We start from the raw sequence: 25,647 nt of genomic DNA on the forward strand, positions 1-25,647 counted from the left end.
CCCAGCCCTGCATGGGGAACTTGGAGTACAGACAGTGCATCTGCCTTGCAGGTGGAGCTGCAGGCACTCACAGCTCACCGCCCTCATTTACTGCACGCTGCACATCTTAATGGCGAGAAACAGAGAAGTGCTGCCTCACATTAAGGGCAGAAGCACGACAGCACACAGCTATCACAGAGTAAAGCACTCCATTCCCATACAGAGCGTCACATTCTTAACAGGGCTCAATTCCCAGCGGCAGAACTTGAAGCACAAATTGGAAAGCACACCTGCAGCGCTTCAGCACGTCAAGGAGAGGAACCAGAATCTCCCAAAACAGTGAGGAAAAGGAACAGGAAGATTTTCAGCATGCACCACTTCTGTGCCTTTCTACAGAGGCCATCTGTACACCTGTTAACGAGGCCACGGCACCGCTGTCTTGAAAAGCTGGATGTTACAGCTATCAAGTACCTGCACAAGTATTAATGCCTGTGGGTATTGCTGTTGGGAATCTGTATTTTAAATGAAGATTGAGATGCATTATTCACTTTACAGAAAAAAAATGCTAGCAAGAGTTTAAAAAACAGCCAGCTGGCTTTATTCCAAGCAAACCAATTAAGCTCATATTATTTAAAAAACTTTGTCAAACAAAGTCATTATGAGTTAAGGTCTTTGAATGCGTTTGGGTAGGCAGGATCCGTTTTCTCAGAGCCTAAGAACATCAGCTGAACATCACACACACATATATGAACAGACATGCCTCTGCATTTTGTGTGTACAGTTTAAAATAAAACACTGCTAACAACATGTGGAGCTATACAGATATACAATTTGCACAGCCGAGTGTCATTTCAACCCCCAGTGCTATTATTTGCTAGAAAACAAACCCGTACTTTGAACAAGACCTTGATGTGATTAAGTCCACCCCTCACTCAGGAGGCTGAAGCTGAACAATAAACTAAACCATCAAAAGACTTTATTGCAACTTGTACAAAAGGCATTAAAAAAAACTAAAATACATGCTTCACCAAATATATTACATCATACACGTCAGCACGGTGTATTTGACGAACCCAGTTTATCTTCATCCACTTTTAATGGCATATTTAGTTGAAATGCAAAACTGACTACACTGGAAAACATTACTTTAAAATCCATTTCCAAGTGCATCAATTTCCTTAAAAAACACAATTGCTCTACCAAAAAAATATATATATTGTATTACCGTGTGAAATACAGAGCTCCCATTCAGAAAAACGTCCTCAGTATTCTGTGTAAGCATCGTGTCCATTTCATCTGATTCTCTCAAGCAGGCATGGTACCCTAGGCAGTGTGAGAGGCATCTTTCTGTCTGCTTAGCAGATGGATTCCCTTTTGAGGATGGTTAAATTGTTAGTTGCTCGAAACGAAGTTTAATTTCACAATTGACGATTTAAGTAGAGATGTCAAAACATGTGGGGACTGCCAACAATACAAGACATCACATCTACTGAAGCTCTTTTTGGCCTCATTGTAGTAATATCAGACACAGTAAGGCATGTAGATCACAGCTGTCACAAGCCACTCAATCCCTGCGTGGTGGGAAAACGTTCTGCCCCCCTTCGTATTACCTGACTCGAACTGTTTCACACAGCTTTAGTTACACATCACACAGAAGTGTGCACTGGTGTGGCTGAATGGGACGGAGATGAACCTCTGTCAGAGGAGGAGGACAGGGACCGCGTAGCTGCTTCCCGCTGCAAATCTTCAACCTTCTTCTGCAGCTCAGTGCGGATGGCGAGCAGCTCCTTAAGGTTCTGATGGATTGGAACCTGTGGGTGAAGAAAGAAAGGTTTACTCTGATCCATAATAACAAATTACCTTCTCAAGTAATGCTTCCACTGTGTCCCATGGTAACACCACGGATGCAGCAGCTATGAATTTCAGTGTGTCAATATCTAGGGACAGTGGTTAGCCATCTGAAAGGGAACATTTTTGACAACTGTTCCTTCCTAACACCACACACCATTGGCAGGAAGCCTGTTCAAAACACTGTTTGCAAACCGAGTTGTCGGGATACTAAAAAACACCCTGGTAAGTGTATCCCTATCCCTTACCACCACCGCTTTCAGTTGAGCTTAACAATGCCTTCACAGAGAACTACTTCCCATGCCTGCTGGGACAGAACTCGCTAAGCAGAACTCACAAAGCTGGCTCCATAGGGAGCATCTCATTACTGTTCTAACCAGGCACCTTTCCAGGAGCCTGACCCCTCCAGCACGTTGGTGAGAAAAGCACAGCAGCCACGTGGATTGTGCTTGTGCTGGATCTCCTAAGCCACACACCAATACTCCTTTTGTACACGTGGCTCACATGGGTTTCTGCCTCTGCTTCTGACAGTGGCATCAAGAACACTGGAGACTTTGCCATCTGCAGCAGAGTTCTGTGTGGTTGTCAGGTTTCTCCAGTACATTAAAATCTGTTGCAGACCAAGGAAGGCTCGAGTCATGTTGCTTTTTAACCAGCTGGATCTTTTTTCCTCAGACAAGCAGAGAGAGGCTTTCCCTCATCTCAAATGCCACAGAAAGGCCAAAAAAGTTTGTCCGTTGCTTTCAATTTCTCTTATCCTCCATCATCTCTGAACTGTTTACAGCTTTTGGAAGGCACAATATGGGAAAACAAATTAATTGGGCTGACAAGGTAATCATGGGAAGACGTAGCATTGGGAAACTTGCAGACTGCTAGACATAGCAGGTAAGTGACACGTCAGGTTTGTGGAACACCTTCACCCAACAGCAGGGCTGGCGTGCACACCCCAGCAGGACATTCTCACACAGTGTTATGTGAAGAAAATCACAGAGGGTTTCTCACTATCAACACACAACTGACTCACAACTCACAAGCCTTCCTTCCTCCTGCAAGCCTTGCCTACACTGCCCACAAGTTCTTTAGCCAGAGGCCACAAGTCCAAAGATGACAGCCTCCTTCACTAAGCAAACACAAAGCACCTCCTGGAGAAAGGCAATCTCATTCTTCTAAGGTGCTCTACAAAAAAACAAATACACCTGAAAATGTGACAACACCAAGCCCAGCTGTGAAGCTTCTCAAGATGCTGTGAAATGCACTACAGAGAAGACAAATAAGGGGTCTGGATGACATCAGGGTCACCAGAGCTTTCCACTGCACAGTGCCCAGGCTCCCACAGAAGCATCTCCATACAGCTGCCTTTTGGGAACCAAAGCCACTGCAGAGCATGGCATGCTATGTACGTGCTCAGGGAGGCTCCGATTGCCTGCACTGCTCGATCCTCCTGTGCTCCCCCACGACTTGATTCACATCTTCTGCCTCAGCTGAAGTGCTGCTCTCCCCAGGCTTACATCTCAAAGCGCGTGATCTTCAAGTAAGTTCTCTAAATAACAATAATGTTTTTAAAAGGCAGCACATATTTGAGTCACACAGGAAACCCTTCCATGCACAGGCTGAAAAATTATGCACTCAAAAAACTAGAGTGTCAGAAAGAAGATTATTTTTCTACACTTAATTCAGCTTCTCTGTACAGTTATATAAAATTGTTGCTTAGATAACATTAAAATACTATTGTCCTTCTTGTGTTCCTGCTTTATTCAGTGCAGAGTTTGATGCTGCTCCACCAGAGAGCAGCTCTTCAATGTTCAGGGTTCTTTTTTTTTTTTTTTTTTTTTTTTTTCCAGTTTCTGACCCCATCCTTTATTTATTCTTCTGAAATTAAAATGCCCTCTTCTCCTAATGGACTTTCCTGTCCTTTCATCTCGCAGTGAGAAACAAACAGTGCCCAGCAGGTCCACACACACCAGCATCCTTCGTGATGCAGCCTAGGCTGCCCCAAAGAAAACTGTTCCACAGAATGCATCAGATGGGCTGTGCAGAACATAATGTACCATCATAACTTCACATACAGCATCTCTACCAAGAGTCAAGCTGAATGCTGTCACTTTCTCTTTTTCAAGTGGAGAAGTCTAGCTCTGGTTAGACTCCATACAGATTGCTTTGACTGCATACAGACTTCATACAGAAACTTCTATTTTCTCAGATGACGTTCCAGAAGCAGAACAGAAAGCAGAGAGCTTCACCTTGCTGAGCATCACCACTACTCATTCCTGCTCCCCATCAGTCGTAGCTCACTCATGTTTGTATCAAATCCACCTCCTCCTTTCCAACTGCATTTACTCTCGGCACTTAAGAATGGACTGCGATGGCTGCAGCCTCAGCCCTCCACATCAGATGAATGTCTTTGAGGATGCAATCAGCCACATTTCTGAAAGATTCTCCCTCTCAATTAAATCTCCTGCTTGCCCTAGAGATGGAGCATTTACAGAACAGCCCTTCACCCCAACAAAAGGAAACCTGCCATACCAATATTTTCACATTTTTCTGAGCTGCACTCCCCTAAGAAACAAAGCCTTTGTGGATGAAGTTTACCAAGCAATTCAGGCAGACGCACATAGTTGATGACTCAGTACAAATCGTTTCAGTCTGGCAAAGCTGTAAGCAAGACAGAGTAGAGTCTGGAGGGGAAAAAAGGTCAGCTTGAAATATGGTCACATTTTAGGAAGAGCACGTTAGATTCAAACACTGCAAAATATGTCCACATAAACATCACCATGCCATTTCATGTGCTAGTACAAACACAAATCTTTTTCTCATGATTTCCAGAAAAAGATGTTGTTGCTTTGCATTTAACACAGCCTCACATGCACACTGCAATGCCATGTGGATGCACAGCCGCAGAACACGGTAAGATTTTACACACTAAAATTCAGATACGTGTCTCAACGTCTTGGAATAACATTTCAAATTCAGCGTAAAGAACCTTTCACACTTTCAGAGCATTTCTCAACAGCTAGCAATAATTTACTCATTAGCAACAGGGGTCCATGCTTGAATCACATATGCACGGGGTTAGAAAAGCGATACAGGCAGCCAAAGGATAGAAAACAGAACATACACAAGTTGTGTACTGTGCTGCTTTTCAGTGGTTTTTTTGTTTGTTTTTAAATAAGGAGCTGCATATTCTTCCAGATATCTTTATGTCTGCTCCTGTAATTTCCCTTTCTTGAGAGAAAAAAAAGTTTACTTCCTTCCCACTGTTCCTCCAGTCTTACTCCCAAGCAAACCTGTTACTGCCAGCGTTTCCTCACCCCACCTTGTGCAAGTCCTTGTAGATAACTAACTCCCCACCTACAGCTTTGCCATCTCACACCATTCTATTTCCGCACAGTTCCTCTTAAAGAAAGCTTTCTTCAGAAGGCAGCGGGTCCAAACATCTTCTCAATAATACTCTAATGGTCTGCAGGAACAAAGTTCATCTTTGCTAAAAGGGAGAGCAGCAGACTCTGCAAGACCAAGAAGCTCAGAGAAGGCTGCTTAGTGAAAGGCCTCGTTATCACCTTATCTCTACAAGCACATCCTCACACAGCACACGTCCTGCCTCCACGACAAGCTTTTATTACAGTCTTGTTAAGAAATCACGTCGCTGATTTGACAGATGGATTTGTTGGCAGTCTGAGAGCAGATTCACTGCATCCTCTTTCATTGTGCCTCTCAAATTAGGAGAGGGAGCTCCAAAGATGACCCTGGGCCCAGTACCCAGGTTTTGTGCTTTACTCCGTGGTATCTATGCTAGGCTTTCAGAAAGGCACGCAACCATTCCTTTGCAGCCTGTCCCCTCAGTAATGCTGCTAGGCAACAGCAGGCCACAAGGGCTGGCACCCAACCATCTGAGTTCCACTCCAGGTAAAAGAGCTGATTCTGCAGAGCAGACGTTGTGAAAAGCAACACTGCCATTCACATCTAACACAGCTAGAAAAATCAACCAGGCAGGGACAACGGAGTGGACTTCAACATCCCTAAGCAGCGGGGAGAAGGGATGGATCCTCAGCAAGTCTGACCTTGCTCCACACATTTACCAAAACGCTGGTTCTGTCAAAGTCAGAGAGGTTACCTGCAGCACCTCAGGAAGACTTCATGCTGTTAGGGTGTTTTTTTTTAATTATTATTTACTGCTGTAATAATGACTCAGGAACTAAAAAGAACACGACTGAGACTTTATGTTGTCCCTTTCCCTATCTCATTATTAACTTAAATAATAAAAAAGGGAAAACAACTTATTTTCTTCAGCAAAGTTCTCAGCATTCCCTCACTTTTAGACAATTCATGTTCTTGCCCATTTCAACACTCTTCAAGTTCCCAGTTCCACTTTTCTGTACCAAGCCGTGACCAAGCTTTGGAGCTGACCCTGCTCCTCGCACGACCTGCTCACTTCTACCTACCTTCTGCTCTTGCACTCCTTCCTTGCCACTTAGTTCCTCTCCCTCCCCTTCCTCATCCAGGCCTGTACTGGAGGTGCCTTCTCCCTGGCATGAGCATTCTCTTTCCCTGCTAAGCCCACACGTGATTCTCTCTCTGCAAGTGATACTTGCCGTACGTGGCATCCTCCACCCAAGCCAATGAAAACCAGCAAAACGCTGCAAAACAGAGTGAGCCAAGCAGAGCCCTTGACTCAGGAAGAGCTGATTGTAGGCTCCCACTGATGTATGTTACTGGTATGAACTGGTTAAATGGGTGGATGTTCATTTTCCTCATTAGCTACAGTTTTATTGCTTGTTTCATACGAAACCAGATAGCTGCCTCTCCTACATCACACAGATAAGGTGCCTACTGCCTATCGTGAGCTGAAAAATACTTAGACCAATACTGAGGAAACACCCTTTATTGCTTAAAATACTGCTGATATGAAACCATTTTTAATTGACCTGTGCACACTGAAAGCAGGCGTAGTGCAACTCTCAGAACACACCACTCTACACTTACAACAAATTACTCTGCCAGACAAGGTCTTGAAGGAAAGTGATTTGTGCTTTTTACCTTTATTTTTAAAATAGTCACGCAGAAGCTACAATTACACCACACAATATACATGCTACAACACAACAACTGCCTATAGGCACAAGGCAGCTTTATTTCCTAGTAGTTTCAAACCTTTCTCTTCATAGAATTACACAGTTCACTTTCAGTATTGGTTCTCAGGTTTTCATCTCCAAGTAACCCTTCAAGATCATGAAGTGCTTCTGGATAACAAAATTTGTCAACAGAAGGAGAAATACAAAAGAAATTATAATAGCTACTCACTTACTGTACTAAGTCTTAATTGGATATCTACTGCATATCACTGCACTAGCTCAAGGACAGACGTTCACATGAAAATTGTTCAATGTGAGTGCATTTTGTCTTGTTCAGCGAATATACTTTATCCATTTTAGCAACAGGGAAGAAAGGCTGCAGAGGAAAATGGTTACTTTAAATTCATTGCTTTTCTTGAGACTGTCAGTTTTTCCAAAAACCTACTCTGTGCACTGCACAGACAACAGCATCTTTCACTCAAGCTTTCAGTTCCTCTTCCTGACGAGCTGGAATTCTGACTTTCTTTTAAAACCTACTTAACAGTATACTCACAGAAAAAGTCAATCTCAGACGATGAAAACAGCAGTTTTCTATAATAATCAATACTTCCCTGCTTACTGTAAAGGTATGCTCCTGGGAGGCCAACCAAACTCCCAGGCCTCCTGGAAAAGCAATGACTAGTAAATAGAAATTACAAAGCCTACCATGCAAGAACAGGAAAGCACACTTGTCAAACTGTATAGATTTACAGGCACAGGAAACGTGACACGCTATGGACTGATGCCATTATTTGTTTAAACCTACACCTCATTTAGCTTTGACATCTGAAGGATTAGAGTGATGCTCTTGCTCTTCAGAACATGTTGGAAACTCCCCAGAATTAAGTTATTCATACCATGTTAATTTCTCCATCTCTGTGCATAACCTGATGCAGGACTCATTACAAAACAGCAGTTTTTTTTCCCCTCAAATAACTACAGATTCTTTCAGAACATAGGAAAGGCAGTTAAGTCTGTATTTTACTCTTATCAATTGAATGTGGAGGGCTCTACCTGCTGATCCAAGTTATGCACACAAGTCAGCCTCGGCAAACCTTGGCTTGGACATGCAGATAGTGAGAAATGATCAGCACCAAGAGACACTTGCCTCATCAGAAGAAACTCTGTAGTAAATGCTGTCTTGAAATCCAGTTCCCCGGGGGGCTCTCAGCTAACTGACCCACGCACACCTCCTCTTCCTGCCATCTCCTGCCTCACTCTTCCATGCAAAGACAACAGGCTCAAAACCATGGGCTGTGGGCCAGCAATGCACTTCCAGAGCCGTAGGGCGGCTTTGTCCTGCCACCAAATTATCTTACAGACGTGTGTGAACTCTGCAAGTATTACAAGTGATGTCAACAACGTCAGCAGAGAGACCTGCAGGAAACATGTGTGAAGGTAGGTGGAACTGCTACAGACACTCTGGGGCCACACTGTACGTCCTGTCCCTAAGTAGCAACACAAAGCACTCCATAATTATGTCTTCCATTTCAATCTAAACTGATTTTCCAGTAACGCTCTGCATGTGCTAAAGAGCAAATAAGAGGCTAACGTTGTGCTTACTGACAGGTTCAGCTGACGTTTAATCACTTGAACGCTTAACAAAACTGATTCTTTTGCAATTCCTACATAGCATAAAGAAGGCAGCTATCACTGTAACCTATCTGCAGGCTTTTCAGATCATTTCTGAATACACCACACAAACTGTTATTCCTTTTTTTTTTTGAAGCCAGCCTTTAAGTAGGAACAGACCTCCCCTGGCAGCTGCAGAAGCTCCAAGGCCTGCCCACAGCAGACAGGCCTATGTCACCAGCCAACCTGAGTTTCCAGTGCCCATCTTCAGTTAAGGATGGAACTCCACAGGCACAATAAAAGAATGTATTTGAAAAACTGGGAAGCACTCCTAAAACATTCTCTCTAGCACAGAGGCCCCATTTCCAGGAGAACAGAACAGAACTTGAAGAAAAAACTGCAGGTGTAGAAAAACTAAAACAAAAAAATTAAAGCACGTTTAAGCTCCCTATTCCAAGGATTAAAACGCCATTTGCCAGAAGCCATACAAACAACTATACATGACTTAATGGGTGATGCAAATTGATGAACTAGAGTACAATCTTGTCCTCCCACCTTCCATAGCAAGACACAGCTTGAACTGAAAGGAACAGAACATTTACTCATGCACTGCACATAGGAATGGCAAAGAGCATACCAGCTTGCAATGCCACCCCTGCAGAACCTCCCTGAATTGCCCAGGCAGACAACTAACTGACAGCTAGCAGCCTGAACTTCTTAGACTGCAGTAAAGAGGTCTGAACAACCACATGGGAAAAGAAAGAGAAATAAACGGCACCAGTTGCAAAAATTCAAAAGCATCATACTATGTTATGGCCTGTAGAGTCACCTGTAAACCCAGCAACATGCACCCACAGAGCACTCAACTCTGTGTACAAAGATTGAAAGAGCTCATCCTCCCCCTGTCACACAGAAATACTCACTTCTCCAACCCAAGGAAAGGGCAAGGAAGAAAAAACCAAAGGAAGAAAAAACCCCACTCATGCCTCTTCCCAGTCAATGAATTCAAATGCAACAGGACTAAAATCTAATTTTCTTGGGACAAGAAGTCAATAATGATGTAACACCTCCAAACTGAAACTGAGGAACACTTTATTTCACTTAGGAATTAGAATGACCTTGTTGAAGCAGAGTTTAGCATAAAAAGGAATCTGCAAAACGCACCCAGGTTTAACTTCAGATTTTCTAGGTGGCTCAGTGCTCAGAACCCTTTGCAGGGAGGCTGTGTGCCACCTCATCGCAGAGCACCTCCTGCAACACAGCCATAGTCCTAACCTGGGGCTCTTCATGCAAGTACCATCAATAGTACCAATTAAACCACCCGTACAACTCAGAAACGAGTACCATTCCATGTCATCTCTTTACCGAGCCGCTGACTGAGAGGCAGTGGGCACTGAGGCACACACGGCAGCAAGGCAGTTCTGGTATTTTCTTGGTATGTCCACTCTTCCCCACCATTTATCTCTTCTGCAGTTACTGACTTCCACGCGTGTCTACAAAGCCTGCTTTGCTCTCAGGACCTGCAGATCCCAATTAAATACAACTGACATCGCTGAAGGTCAATTCTACTAAAATGTGTGCAAACCACGCCAATGTTTTCCAGCAAACAGGTTCAGGGAAGGTGACGTTTTGCTAAAAAGCAGATGGCAATTTGACTTCAAAACTACAAAAACAAAAATAAAAGTTTCACGTTGCTATAAATGGATACCTAACAAAGGATTACATCAAGAAAACAGAGCAAGTGTGGGCAACAGGGAAGTGCAAAGCAAATACCTCAGTGAGGAAGCAAGCAACACATATTTCTCCAGTACCTCACAGGGTACTGCTCAGATGCTTGGATCTCTAACCATGTGCTGTCCTTGAAACACATCTTTTCAAACAGGCTCTGACTTGTGGGTGTCTAATAAATCTGAACCTCGCATCTCTTGCTAACTGTGAGAAGATGAAAGCAGCTTTCAAACAGTCACTCATTGCAGGTAATTTATCATTAAGTCGCTTGGGGATACCTTGAAATGTTACCTTAATAAAGAGACAGAGTAACATCCTCAGATACATTATGGTTGTGAAACAAACCTAATGTACACTCTCAGAATTGTGAAGATAAAACGCAGCATTTTTCTGATGAGATTTAGAGATTTGTCTGAATAGGAGACATTACTTATAAGAACAAATACTGATGATTCAAGGAGTACATTTCAGGAGCATTTAATCTTTAGCATGCCAGCTTGAAAACAGGAAGGTCAGTGGAAAACAAATACCTGTAGGAAAGCTTAGAGTCTGCAAATGAGTTGGTATGTAGATCAATTCCTTTCAGAAATCACTGCTGCATTTTATAATGTAATTGCCAAACAGCAAAACATAATGAAACTACACAAGAAGGTTAATGCAACAGAAGCATTAAAAGTGCTGTAAAATATTACAGTAATCTTCTGACAAGAAAGAGCACTTATGTCACCTTTCACAAGTCAGTGAAGTGGAACCACAACTATATTCTACTGGTAGCCTTAATGAACACTGAACATTTTACAGAGTTTTAACATACCTGATGTCTTGTTTTAGAAAAAACATCTTTTTCCCCCCCACCACCAGTCAAAGAATACTTTTCTTGAATGAAATGGACCTTACAAAAACCAGTAATTTTATCTCTGTACTTTCAGGGAAACACAGAAGTGGAACCTCATACCTGAGGCCGCATCCTCGGGTTCCATCTGACATAGTAGTTGACCCACAGTTCCAAATGGTTCAGACTGGCAACAGGATACAGGACGTGGTTCTCATAGTTTACATAGAAAGGATTCGTGAATTCATCTAACTGACTGTTTATGTAGGACCACAGCGATACAGTCTTAGTGCTCAACTCCTGAATTAAAAAAAATACAGAAAAATAAGTACATGGATTGCAAGGTGTTAAAATGTGAGGTCATTATCTAGACATCCCTATCTTTGTGAAGATTACCTGATATACTGCAATACTGCCCTCTGAGAACACTTGCTGGCCACTAAGTGTTAAAGCTTTATCAAAACTTTTGATATCCTGTTCCCTTCCAAGGCGAATTGAGAAGGGAGATTGAGGCATAACATTTCCAAAGACAATGAGTTCTGGTTGAGGAAGAGAAAGCTGCACTGGTCGTAACTTACTGCAGTGTCTGCAGCTCCTCAGATCTACAATTGTGTGTACATGTGACCGCTTCAAAAAGATTTACAAATAAGTCAGCTTTGAAAAGAAAATCAGTGAGGAGAGAACGTGATTTGAAAGATCCAAAATAGCACCTGTGGAAAACAGCACCTTCCTTCTCCCACTCAAACTATCTGCTCCCAATATCTATTGGCACTGTGATTTAAAAGTACTAGCTTTATTTGCACTTCTGAAAGTTCTATTATACTAAACATAATCAGCATAAACATGGTTAGATCAAGGTTTCAGAATGTGAACCTCAGATTCATCTTGCAATTTTACACTTGTACAACGTAGTTAAGCATGTGCTTCTGCTACCTCTGTGTCTTAAGCTGCATTTCTTTATTGAGAACTGCACACAACTGATTTACTGAGAACGCTGTTGGGAAGTTCTGCATTCGCTGAGAATGTTATTCAGCTCCACCTTGTGGAGTCCGCGTGCAACTTTCTCCTCTACGGAAGCAGAGACAAACCTGAAAAACAACAGGTCTAACTGCCAAGGAAGAGCTACTTGTTCTGACACAAACACGAAGTGCCACAAACAAAAAAAAAGCCACAAGTGTAGTTGGAATACTGAAAAAAGCTTTCTTTTTTTTTAAAAAAGAAAAAACCACAGCATGTTTTCCAAACTCAAAGCATTTCATGATGTCCTAACTCCATTCATTCTGGCATTTTAAACTTCCCCAGTCTCCAAGCACAGGATCCATAAAATTATGTCCTGAAGTGACTAAAGCCATGCACAGGAGTTGCTCTGAAAATAGCAAAGAAATGTTAATAGCACTCGATAGTAACTACATAAAACTGAACGCTGGCTAGAAATATGTGAAAGTCAATTTTTTAAAATCCTCAGAACTGCCAAGAGGTAACAGCCAAAGAAAAGTGGATGAGATCTCACTTAATGGAGCATTCATTACGTGTTCCATGGAATTACATCTGCAATACCCTCAAAGACTATGCAGCAAATTTACCAAAAAACAGCTAAAGTGTTCTTAGGTCATATGTCCAAAGCATTTCCCACAAAACCAACATATTAAATTGATTATTTACCTCTTTTAACCTTTCTTTTTCGCAGTTGCATAAGAAAGTCCCAAATAGGCAGCTATAAAGGTGATCCAGAATGGTGATCAAAAACAACTCGTTGAATTCAAAGGCTGCAGGAAACTTAAATTTAAAAAAAAGAAAGGTAAAATTACTCTAAGCTGTATTTTAAGCATCATGGTAAGGAAGCAACTAACAAATAAGAAACAACTAAAAGATTCAGGTAAGATTTTTTTCCTGTTTAGTGATTCTATTCAGGAAACCTAGAGATTTCTTTGACTTCCACTGCAATAATACACTTCACCTACAAACTTCTTCATACCCTCAGAGACAAACCCTACATTCATTATGCAAGTGCACAAGGATGCAAGCACAGAAGCATTAGCTAGTGTGAAACTGGGGACACAAAGCAACTCATTGTGAGGAGCCCTATCTAACAGCACGTGCTTTATTCCTCCATGATATTTAAGAGCTTTAGTTCTGCTTCTAACATGCAGTGAGCTGGATAATAAACACAAACGTACATAAAATACACTGGATATATATTTTAAACGTTTCTTACATTTTTTACCCAAATTATATCATTTTTCTTCATCTTACACCTCAAGGTTAGCATCAGTTACATATAATACTCTTTTAATCTCTCTTCTTTCTATATCAGAAAGTAAATTCTGGATATCCAAATTGAAAGAAGCGTTATTCCTGTGACACCACTGAACATTATATTCACAAGCAGAGGTTACCTGACACACTCTAGAACAAGCATATGGAAAATCTGAAAGCACAGTTTACTTAGAATGCATCTTAATCCATAGTGCTTCAAAAGTTAGGAAGAAATCAGTACAGAAGTGCACGGGCTGCTATCTATTCAGATGGAAAACATCCTTCAATCACTTTATGATAGGACTGCATATGGCAACTGCTTCATATGTCAAAATAACTTTTTCTTCAGAATGACAAAGGTCTCAAACACAGACATGGAATGATGAACATTTAAGAGAACAAACAAACAAATTTAGACAACTCAAAGACAATTTTATAAGCATTTCTCCCCTTGCCATGAGAACGAGCATCTTAGGAGACTGATTTTTAGGACAAACAAAAACATTTCTTTATTTCCACTAAAGGAGTGAATATTTTCACAAGTCTAGAATGCAACATTCACCATAGAGAACGTCCTCCTCTATGCAAAACTATCTAGCCAGAAATTCAGACGTGAAGAAGGCAGCAGCCTGGGTTCAGTCACGTGCCACTGAGCAACACCACTGCCTTGGCATCAGTTTGAGAACTACTTCTAAAAGAAAAGTCTAACTAGGAGGAATAACCTAGCAGTTGGGACTGGGGATGGACTAGCTGATCCAGAAACTCCTCTTCAGTGCCACCTGTGATTTGCAACATGATATTCATGTTGAAAGTAAGGAGGTGAATAACGCACAATTGTGCTTGTATTTAAACCAGAAAGATCGATGTTTTAAGCAGTATTATTTTAAAATAAGATTGTTCTTGCAGTGTTTGACTTAAATCCTTCTTCTTCTAAGGCTTCTCAAGCTAAGAGATACCAACTTTCAATGGAGTAAGGAAACCACCAATACGGTGACTTACAGAATAAACAGAGCCTTCTTTCTGACCCTGCTATGGATAAGGTACAGCTCAGCAGCGTGCAGTGCTCACAGCAGAGCTTCCTGTACAAACCAGCAGTTTGCTTGACTTTTTTTTTTTATTAAATAAAACATACAGGATGTTAAATAAGATGCAATTTAAAATGATCAAATTCTCTTCTTTGGTCGTGTGCAGAAGTTATCACTAATACCCTCTCTTTCAAGAAATGCCTCTCTAACTCTTCTACAGTACAACAACGTTAACAACACAGCTATCATTTAAACAAAACCTAGGAGTGCAACCTGCTAAGCAGATCTGCTGGACATAGCCAGCACCGCTCGGATCTCAATCTCCCACACCCACAGCAGCGAGCACATACGTAACCCAAAAGTCACTGGCAAACGATCAAAACGACATTTGGAAGTAACTTTGAAGACAAGGCATCTCCTAGAGGAGCTCTCCTTAACCAAAAGCACTTAATGAGCCTCGTCACATTAGTGCTCTGCCATGGCTCTGCCTGCACTAATCAGAGGCCGCCGACACGGCCGCTATTCCGACCCAGCGAAGCATATTCAGAATTCCATACATCAGTGGCTGCGCTCCAACTAATTTATTAATAAGTGATAGCACTTATTGAAACTCTGTCTTTGAATACAAGAGTTGCACTGTTGGAGCTGATGTTTCAAGACTGCAGAGCTTCTGTTACTGCCGCTGAAAAATCACTGACCTAAAAATTCTTTCCTCTGTAGTTCCAAGCCCATTAGCGTCTGTTTGAAGATTCAGGTGGAAAAATTCCCCAAATGAAAATTTACTTCTTGTCAAATCCACTAATTGAGAGAGAACATATGGGTCATTAAAATCTCCCACTTGATGCTTCTGGAAGGTTTGTTGTTCATTTTTCTCTTTTTATAAAGGAGGTACTTAAGAGAAGAATTCCGTTGCATAAAACGCCTGATGATGCCAAGTGATACCTGACTCAAAGAGATGCAAAACAAACGAGCTTTTCCATTTTGTGATCGATAAACCAGTTCTGGACCACGGCTTTTAAACAAAGTTTAAATATTTTGCTGAACGTGCTTATGACTGTGGAACTGGGCTGAACCAGGTTGACCGGGCAGGACACCATCAAGTGTATTACTGAAATGAATGCAAGAACCACCTCCAGAAGCCAGTGGCATCTGATAACGAACACAATGCACCTTTTTAATCAACCTGAGATGTACCTTTCTTTTACGTGGGTACCATGCATTAAAGGTAGGAAGGTAATTGAGCTGCATTACTACCTGCCAATCTTGCAGGTGTTTTTCATTTTCATTAGGTAACACAGCCATTCCAACTTGAAATCATCTTTTTTTTTTTTTTTCCTTCAATCTGCTATCAATGTATTTCTCTCAAACTCCCTAATAATGTATCAGTTGTCATGAAGATTGTAAAAATCTGGGAAAATATTAGGCTGTGAAAGACTAAGTTCCATTGTCGGAAGCTATCCAGAGGTCTGTATCCAAGCCCAAGTTAGAGATTCTCATGCTATGTTAAGCTGAATGTTTTAAGAACGAAATACTCAGAGCACAAAAGTAAATTTGCTTGCTTAGAGCCCATGCCCAAGCATGAACCTGAACACACATCCCCTCCCAATCACTGACACTTATTAGAGCTTTGGAACATGTCTCATATGTTTGCCATGGATTCTGAAGCAAGAAACTTAACACCATGTCATAAGCAAGCAAGCTACACGAGGATGAAATAGAATCCTGGTTTTCCCAGGTGTATGTCAAGGCAATTGCAATCTTCACACATGTTCTCTAGGTGCTGAAGTCAACTAAAAAACAAGTGGCACAAAACTTCCAAAGAATGATGCTTTCTATTTTGTTGTGCTGTAACTTCAATGACTTTCCAGTGTTACTGTTGTTCATGAACTTCCCAACAGTTTTTGGATCCAGATTTTGAACAGATGTGGTATTGGCTAAGTGTTCCATAGCTCCCCCATTATTATTTTTTCTCAACAAGAGGCAACCAAACTGTAAATAGCAAGAAACGGAGGCAGAAAGGGAGAATACAAAAACAGAGGTGGTGATCTTAATTACACATCTCCCCAGAAGATTTCTGCTCTTACCAGGTGTTCAGAAGTCTCTCTTTTTGCAATTGTTATTAGCCTTTCTCTGAGAGAGGGGCAGAATTCCTCACTTATTTTTCTCCAGCCTTAATAAACAGCACATTAATGCTGAATGATAATGATACAGAGAAAGTCAAGCAACTCTGAACAAGGGCCCAGTACTGCAGTGGGAAACTTTCCTAACGCACGTCAAATACACCCTTTGGAAAGCACAGTGCACCATTTTCAAAGACCACGTTCACAAGAGCAACACTGAGGTGTTGTGGGAGTGCTCGCATTGTGTGGAACCAGACACTTATCTTCCTTGCCTCAAAACAATTCACATGCTATGCAAACTTCAATACAGTGTCTTTTACTGTAACACTAGTAAGACCTCAGAAATATATTCCTAAACACCTTACCTGCTTTGTCATTTGCCAAACACAGTCAATGAACTGAAGGAAAATGGGAGATCTGTCTGCATCGGCATGATCGTCACCTCCGTGTCCTACTCGCTGAAAGACAGAACCAATTTTCATTTCTGCCCAGTGTATCTACGGTGTTGTTTAAAGATGATACATTACAAAGATGAACAGACAAATTTTCCATAATGCCAACCTATGTTTTTCAACTGCTAAAAATACTCCCCAGTGTTTGCTTATGGACATGCTGCTGCTGTTCAGAGCTCTCCCAGTCGTTTCCTCCATCTTCCAAAGTGAAGCTGTTTATGGGATCAAACTGATAGGTATTCAGTACAACTGAATCAATGATGAAACTTCCATATCCACTTGCCTAAGTATGTATCATGTCTCCTGAAACACTCTCAGATGCCAGAAGTGTCACTACATTATGTTTTTAAAAAAAAAATTACAATCGAGATATTGTGCCCTAATTCCCTGCTAGCCCTTGAGTTGAATGAATACTGCAGGAACTGAAGAGCAAAGTGATGAGAAAACATACTACTCCAAATTAAAGAGCTGAAGGTGACAAATAACATGTGAACTCTTTCACCTTACCATTGCAAATCGGTGTCCAAAGCTTATCCATTCCTTTTCTATAAGAATTTCAAAGCCCTTGATAGTTCTGTAATAGCTGTCCAGCATAAGCATAGCAAGTGCAGTAAGCTGTGCTGTTCGATCCCAGCCATCGCTGCAATGTACCACCACAGAAGTTTTACCAGATTCAATTTTATCTGCAATTCTTACTGCTCCGGCAAGAAGCATCTTAAAGAAATAAAAACCAGCATATTAAATGTAAACCAAAACTCCACCGAAAAGCATGATTTTATATTTTTAAACATCACATATTTGAAATCCACAGATTAATTACACAGTTATCTGGACAACACTGTGTTACATCAGAGACTTTCAAACAGCAAGGCGCATACACCTGGAGGGACAAAAGCCAGCTCCCAAACACAGGCACGCTGCTGTCCAGCACAGAGTTCTCCATTATCAGTAGCACACGGCAAGAGAAGTTAGCAACCCCTTTCACTAAATGAAAATTGAAATTCTTTATCATTAGGAAAATAGACACAAACCCTGTAATCTACCCCAAAGACAAAAGGTTCAATGTGATCAAAGTTCATCTTCACAGGAAAGAATCACTCCTGTGTTCCTCAGCTTTCAGTTCTTAACTGCTGGCACTGGAGGAAGGGACAAACCACTGAGCTGATCTCAATCAAAACACAGCCCAAACAAAACCAGGGACCGCTGGCTGGGAGCCTGCCCTGATCTGCTGGTGCATGAAGCACACACAGCATGAGACCCACAAGCCATGAATAAGGCCATGAATAACCTGGGCTCAGAAGCACGCTGGGGGAACAAAGGAAGAGATGGCAGAGAACTGAAATTCACTTGTGTGAACTTTGTGTTTCTGTCTCCCACACAAATCCTTCCCTTGGTTGTCTGCGGCTCCTCTCCTGTTGTTTTTTCTTTTTCCCTCTAACATACTTGAATAATCTCTCTCCTATGAAGGTTTGTCCCTAAAACACAGCCTATCATGGCACTGATAAACATGTGGGGAAGAGAAGCACCAGAATAGGAAGGACCCCAGAAAAATTCTCTGCATTCCAATGTGAGAAAACAGAAAATTGCTAAACATTTGCATTCTTCCCTTCCTGAGCACATGAAACATCTTCTGGGAAGAAGGAAAGCTAAGTTCAACGCACAAGTGCACAAGGCCAGTCTTCAAAGCAATTGCAAGACCACGCTACACAGACAATCATCTTTTAAGGGAAAGGATGCCAGGTTGGAAATATCACAAAGCACTACAAAAGCTTGTACAAGAGAACAGAGCTTGTAGACTGAACTAGTTAATTGCCATTTACTTCAATCATGAAGCTATGGAGATGTTAAAAGAGTTTGGTCTTCAACATAAGCAGGAAAATTATCTATAAAATATGCAGGTATGCAAGAGTTTGCTCTGTTATCCTTATATTACATAGGTGGTAAAGCTGTGGATCTGTTAATTGTTACAAGTCAAATGAATCAGGAAGAGAAGGTAAGCACCCACACCCAATTAATGCAGCAATGGCAGCTTTCAGGAAATCAGGTTGCAATTTATGCTGCCCACACGGTAACATGAAGTACTGTATAAGGGGCAAAGGCATGAAGACTGCCTCATGTTTACCAAATCTTCTAAGTAATGTGAGTTTCAAACTGCTAATGTCATCTGTGAAATGATGGTATCAAGGTTCATCTCTGATGCCACACAAGCCCAGAGACCCCACTGAAACCAGTAACAATGAAAGGTGATCAGTGCATAAAAATCCTCTTTTAAAACTCGATGATCACATTTAAAGCCAGGCTGATTATTAAAAAAATCTTTCCAGATACTCAAGATTCCCAAATCCCCTTGAAATAGTTAACTTCAAGCCAAAAGTGGTCCAAAAAGAACATAAATTTGTTTAAATCTTGTACAATAATGTAAGCATTTGCTCCCTCTACTGGTTCTCCTGCAGAGGTCAGCAAGTACTAGCTACTGAATAACTGATTAATTCAAAGCATGTTTGCCATGAGTGACATTTGAGGCAACTGCTAAATGAGACAAATTCCACTCCACCCATATTCATCATAAACAGAGGAGTGAGTATGATAATGAAATCATCTATTCTAAAAGCATTTCAGATGTTAATGAATCAGACTGTAGAACTGTGTGATTTATTTTAGTATTACATTAACTAATAGAGCAGATTATAGCTCAGTGCAACACAGACTGTGAACAGCCCAGGAAAATGTAGGTGTTCAACACATGAACACCAACACTACACTGAAGGAGGGAAGGATGAGCAAAGACTGCTGCTTCTGTGTTTGAATTACTGCCAAGAGGACTTCACTGTAATCTGAAGTTCCCAGGGCAGTTTTCCAAGAAGAAGGGATAACCCTGGACTGCTCACAAACATTTTCTCTCAAGAAAATAAAACCCTGCCCAACACCAAATATGATACTGAGCCATAAGGAGTTAACTCATTACCTACCAATACACAGAGCCAGTTACTATGGAATGGATCAACTTCAGTTCAAATGCTAGGCTTTAAGTGACTCTTCAAAAAAATTATACTGATCAAAGATTGAAGACATTGTTCTAATAACATTTTCAGAAATGCAAGTAAATAACACCATTTAAAAACATTTTTTTCACACTTTTACCCTTATATATTCGAGCCAATGCGTGGAGTCCACGTTTGATAACCACCGAGTCTCATCGATAGTAGGGTAAACTATTTCTTTCAGCTTACGCAGGGATTCCCTCATTACGTGTATGTTATGAATTTCCAGAAAGACCAACTCTGCGTTTGGGTAGGCACTTTCACTCTCATATCCTCCGCCTTTTGCCTGTCATACAAAAAGTAAAAGCAGACAAAGAAAAGAACATGTACAGGACTTCAGTATAAGGCTGAAAGAGTTGCTTCTGCTAGGTCTTCTATGGAGAGAAAGGATTATTCTAGCACTATTAAAAACACCTTCTTGCTTTTGCTTTCTCTGAGAAGTGCTAGGAGTGTACTTTTTAGACTGAAGAAATCCTGCATTGTAGTGGGCTACATTTGCTAATACAGCTATGCAGTTTCCTCTTGTTATCACTGAAACCTTTGTCCTTCTGCTGGTGTTACTGCATCATTTCTCAGGAACATGCTCATGCTGCCTTCAACTCCAACATACTCCAAACCACTTACCTCCCTTCCCATGGCTCTAAATAAAGATCCCTGTTTAAATTTCTTTTCACATCGAATTCTCTGTATCTTCATATCCTTTGCTCAATCTTCAGCAATCTCTGGAATAAAGACTGAACACCACTACTGTTTATGGTACCAACCTACCTTGTTTGTATCTGCAACACTATTTTGTCTGGCATCAAAGATGATAAGTTTATGTGACTGAGCATTGGCATCCATAATTGTCTGCAAGTATTTTTCATCCTCTTTACAATGCTTATCATTCGGGCCTACCAATGGCTGGCTGCATCGTGTTATTGTTGCTTGGCTCTCCGGATGAATCCAGGACAACACCTGGGATAAAGCAAAACTCTTTTAGCTTACTGTACTAATGTGACAGCAGCGAGCCAGAGTGCAATTAGACAACCACTGCCTGCATGGCAAGGAAGATTGCTATGGGACATTAAGAAAAATTTCTTTACTGTGACAGTGGTGAAACACCAGAACAGGTTTTCACTGGGAGTCTACAGACCTGTACAGCATTTAGCAAAGCAGACCAACAGCATGAACACTGTCACCCCCTCACATATTTAAAAAATGACTTTTTCACTACCTGCAAAATATATTTATTCTCAAGAAAACTGCCATGGCTGCAACACATCCCATACCAAATCAGAACACAAGTTAATAAACAAATTAGCTTCAAATAATACTCCAGCCTAGAAGCATTAACTCCAAACAAAAACAGCACATTAAACAGCACAATAACCAAGCAAACTAAGACTCACATTTCAACTGCTTTCTTCAGCTCTAAACTCATGAATCCTAATTCTTCATTCTTTGCTCCCTTTTTAGAAAGGAAGTGGGCCAACTAATGTTAAATAAAAACACTGAAGAACTCTGATCATTTCTTAGAAGCTAGACAATACACAGAGCACTTCCATTTCCTTGTGCAAGTTTCACTTACTGGCACTCTGCCTTTTGCTCGAAATGCTGCCACTTTTGAGAGATCATCATCTTTTACACTGGTTGGCACAACAAGAACAGAAGGATATGTATCACAAAGCTCATAGGTGCTGTTAATTTTTGATATTTTCCAACTCTCATTGGGCAAGCCCTGTAAGAAAGCAGAACATTTTTTCCATTTTTCAGGCTCGGTCTGTACTTATTTGTGCTCTGTAAGGAAAATTTTGACGTGCTACACTTAAAAAGAAAAGCATGCCTACATTTTTATCTAAAATGAGCTATAAATTTTAGGCCCTCAGATTTTATCATAAGTCAATACAATGAAAGACTTTTTATTATCTTTAAAACTGCTATGCAAAACAACCATTTCAATAGACATTTCAATTTCAGGTAAAAGGTGATCATACAATGAAATATTAATGTTGCAACTGGGAAACCAGATTTACAGTGACAAAGTCAGGTTACTCCTTTGTTTAATCCTGCCTACTCACAAGCAGATCTTCACAGAGCCTGCATTTTCATAAAACATCACTTGGAAAACGTAGATCTAGCAATGCATGTTAACACAGATCAGTGTGCTCTTTCTCTTTAGCAGGTGGTCAGCACTGTCAAAGTCAGGCCACTTGCTTTCACGATCTTAACATGAGACTGAGATAGTCTCTAGAGGTAGCAAAGATGAAAACTCTCCTATACAACTTACCTGCCTTCTGTATTCTGACATAGGATCGTATACTTTCCAACCATTGGCAGCAAACTTTTCTTTATAGCTGAATGCAAAAAGAGGCTAAAAATAACAAAACAGAGGTATAAATTACTATCTGATGGGCTGTAAGTACAATAAGCTCCAAAACACACAATCCTATTTCAAATGTCACATTTCTAGAACTCTTTGACAGCAGGTACAAACTTTACTGTCAAGAATGGACATTTTGCTGGAAAGTTAAAGACAGTTATTTCTTTCAGCACGTGCCACGTCATCAATAAAATCAAGAAAGAAAAGAGAATTAAAGTTACTTGCCTGTAATCATACAACAGACCAATGGCAAAGCCAGGATGAGAAAACTCTTTTCCTACCTTCTAACCACTTCTTTATTCACACAAGCAAACAGAATTACATTCAGCAGATAGCTAATAATTAAGCTAATAGTATTTTTTTTCCAAAAAGAACTTTCATATTGAACTATCTATCGCAGAAAACAAGACTCCCTATATTCTTAATCACTTGCCTGCTCTGTAACCGATGTTATAAATCAATACCCAGCACTTCCAGCTTTCCCACCTACACGTTTCAGAGAACAGAGCAGACACCTTTCTGTGCACCTTAAGACGTACCAGTCCATTAGAAACAGGGAACGCACGCGTTACAAGGTTTTCAAAAATCTCCAGTCTGTTCTGTTCCTCCTGTTTATAGGCGAGCCGCAAGTTTCGCATATCCTGTCAAAAATAAGTCATATTACTTTACCCTATGGTAAATTTAAAAAGGTCACAAAAGTATAAGTAACGCTCACTGACATCATTTGACCCGTGTCACAATGGAGTTTCATAACTGGATGACTACGGTTGTTGCGTTCTCTAGCGACTCCAATGGCAACAGCCATTTTTCCTTTGAGTTCACTCTCAGGACAAAAGGCAGAAGTGTTGAAGGCTGTGCAGTATCACAAGAGGAACTGAAATGTCTTATCTAAATGAAGCCAAGTTCAAATACAGGGAACTGAGCAGGCAGAAAGAGCACATGTATGCTGATTCCTCTCACAAGAAAACGAAATGAAAATACTTTCAAAATGAACGTATCTGTACCATGTCATACCTTGCATACTATTTCTATACCACATGAGTTGTCTCCATGGCTTTGTACTCCAATTTTTTCAACTCTACTTATCACTCCAAGAGGAACATCAACAACAAAAGGTGGATCCTGAAAGACACACGGAGCAAGTGAATTGTGTTACATTTGGTTTGGAACACAGTCTTGTATCATTCACGTGTTTCATTAGGATCAACTACAATTCCTGTTCAATACATCATTTAAAACAAATTCATCACTTTGAAATCTACTTCAGAAACACTTCCACCCAAAAGAAAATGCAGACAGACAGTGGACTCTTACCCTTTCAACACTTTTGATATACATCCTGAAGTCCGTCACCGTCAGCGTACCACTGACTGCTCCCATAAATGGACAGATGTACATAACGTCTTTAGCTGGAAAACAGACCAATTGAAGCTTTGACTTACTATGACAGGCATTTACTCCATAAAAATCTATTTCTGTTGAAGAACAGCAAGATTTCTGTAATTCCACAATAAAGTAAGATTCAGATACTCGAATCGTAAGAAAGAGGAAAGCCTGCTCTACAAACGCTACCAGGACTAGAAGAACCTTGCTGTTCTCAACAAGGAAAAGAACTCCTCACTGCTTCCCAGCACCTCAGTGTTGTGTGTGGGGGGGGGGGGGGGCTGGCAGGTAACAAAGTGTGGCATCATGCTGCTATGCTGAACTGCAGGCAGCTCTGGTCCCTGCCCTGCAGTGTAAAGTACCCCCACTCACCTCACAGCCTGCAAATGGTAGTTATCAAGAAGTATGAGACTTTACCTGAAAGACTGCATGCAGTTTCCTAGGTAAGTACTGTACTACTAACAGAGCTTGCCATCATCAGCCAAAGGGAAATAAATCTGATGTACAGCTGGAAATGAAGCTTTACGGAACTTTCTGTTCTTTGTTATCACAATTTAAAACTTTTCAACCTATGGAGCATTCTCAGCAGCTCCAAGCAGAAACACAACCTGTGTACCCAATTTGGAACAAAGTCACCCTTGAAACAGAATGATATGTCTAAATGGACAAAGTCATCTTCTTGAACTGATTACTTTCATGTTTACATTTGGATTTAAAAAACAAAGAAAAGAGATCCACACTGCGTCTCCTAATCCAAAATGGCAAGACATTAAAAGAACAAAACTCAAAGGGAAATAATATTCTATTTTTAAGTAAACAAACCAGTGGATTAATAGTATTCAGTGTGGTACTTGGTAGTGTGCTTACCAATAACTTTGATTGATTCGCCAGGAAAAAGCGGAGCCTCTTCCATCTGTGCCAGTTTGTTTCCATCTCGCAGCGCCTGGCAGAAACCCAAAACTGTGAGTAAATCTCTCTTTCCATCTGCACTGCATCGATATATTTTGATGCAAAGTGCTTTAACTACTAGATTACTGGAACACAAATAGTGCATCTTTTTTCACAAGGCACAATTGTATTAAACAGTACCGTATTAAGAGAGGCAATGTGTGCTGCTATAAATATTACACAGACATACGTTAGCAATACATTAGTAACACAGCATTTATGCAGCAATTAGTTTCACGTGCTGGCTACATATAGCACAGGAAAATATGAACAACAGCAGCCCAAATTTGCAGCTAGCAATTTGTTAGTCTTTTGCTAAAAGCAGCTATTATTTTCTAATAGCAGTCAGAAACACCCTGACGTGCTCTTTTATGGAAGAGACCCACTAAGGGAGTTGTGGATCCAGAAAGTCAGATTAAGAAGTAAAAGTGAAATACAGAAGAACAATTAGTGATTTTAAAATAAGGGCTAGTTTACAGATTTATACAGTTTACAGGTAAGTGGCTTCATTGCTGAATGACACAAGATTGATCCTCTGGGTCCTTTGTTGGTAGCTAAGATTTACTACATTTTAATTAACAACACAGTGGTTTGTGGGACTCGAAGGGCTGCGTGAGAAAAGGAGCTCTTTCTTGTCAACATGATGAAACATCAAGGTTTAATTTTGTACATCTTGAGTGAGAATAAATAAAATGGTAGTGTTGGCCTGCCTCCAAACTAAACCAAAAAACTGCTGCAAGCCTGTATTAAGTAACTTCCAAAAACATTTAACTTGATGTTGGGTTTTTTATTTGCTGTTACTACCAGAGTTTTACGTGTGGCACCCAATCACAGGGACGACGACACGCAGACAAGGAGCTGACACCAACTCAGAGGTCAGCGTGCTGTCAGACGGGGCCTTAGGTGCAATGCTGGACCACATGCCATCAGATGAAGACCCTCCCTAGCACACACCAGACACACTGGTACTTTCTACAAATCCTCTGAAAACAA

The 25,647-nt window shown here is 40.9% G+C and overlaps 1 protein-coding gene across 6 annotated transcripts in view; it reads right to left on the minus strand.

Annotated features, from left to right (window-relative positions):
• Window positions 1-939: 939 nt before the first annotated feature.
• MTMR1 (myotubularin related protein 1) overlaps window positions 940-25,647 on the minus strand; it is a 32,216-nt gene continuing 7,508 nt past the window's right edge. For all 6 annotated transcript variants that reach the window (XM_048959918.1, XM_048959916.1, XM_048959915.1 and 3 more), the window contains 13 exons: window positions 24,574-24,649; window positions 23,638-23,732; window positions 23,338-23,445; window positions 22,863-22,964; window positions 22,231-22,314; window positions 21,532-21,681; window positions 20,730-20,918; window positions 20,062-20,247; window positions 17,428-17,634; window positions 16,834-16,926; window positions 12,730-12,843; window positions 11,191-11,367; window positions 940-1,790 (listed from right to left, as the gene is read on the minus strand). In XM_048959918.1, coding sequence (XP_048815875.1) covers window positions 1,626-1,790; window positions 11,191-11,367; window positions 12,730-12,843; window positions 16,834-16,926; window positions 17,428-17,634; window positions 20,062-20,247; window positions 20,730-20,918; window positions 21,532-21,681; window positions 22,231-22,314; window positions 22,863-22,964; window positions 23,338-23,445; window positions 23,638-23,732; window positions 24,574-24,649 — 1,746 coding nt within the window. In that variant the 3' untranslated portion in view covers window positions 940-1,625. The remainder of the gene's footprint in view (window positions 1,791-11,190; window positions 11,368-12,729; window positions 12,844-16,833; window positions 16,927-17,427; window positions 17,635-20,061; window positions 20,248-20,729; window positions 20,919-21,531; window positions 21,682-22,230; window positions 22,315-22,862; window positions 22,965-23,337; window positions 23,446-23,637; window positions 23,733-24,573; window positions 24,650-25,647) is intronic.

Source organism: Lagopus muta, chromosome 13 (assembly GCF_023343835.1).
Source record: "Lagopus muta isolate bLagMut1 chromosome 13, bLagMut1 primary, whole genome shotgun sequence".
Classification (NCBI taxonomy): domain Eukaryota; kingdom Metazoa; phylum Chordata; class Aves; order Galliformes; family Phasianidae; genus Lagopus; species Lagopus muta.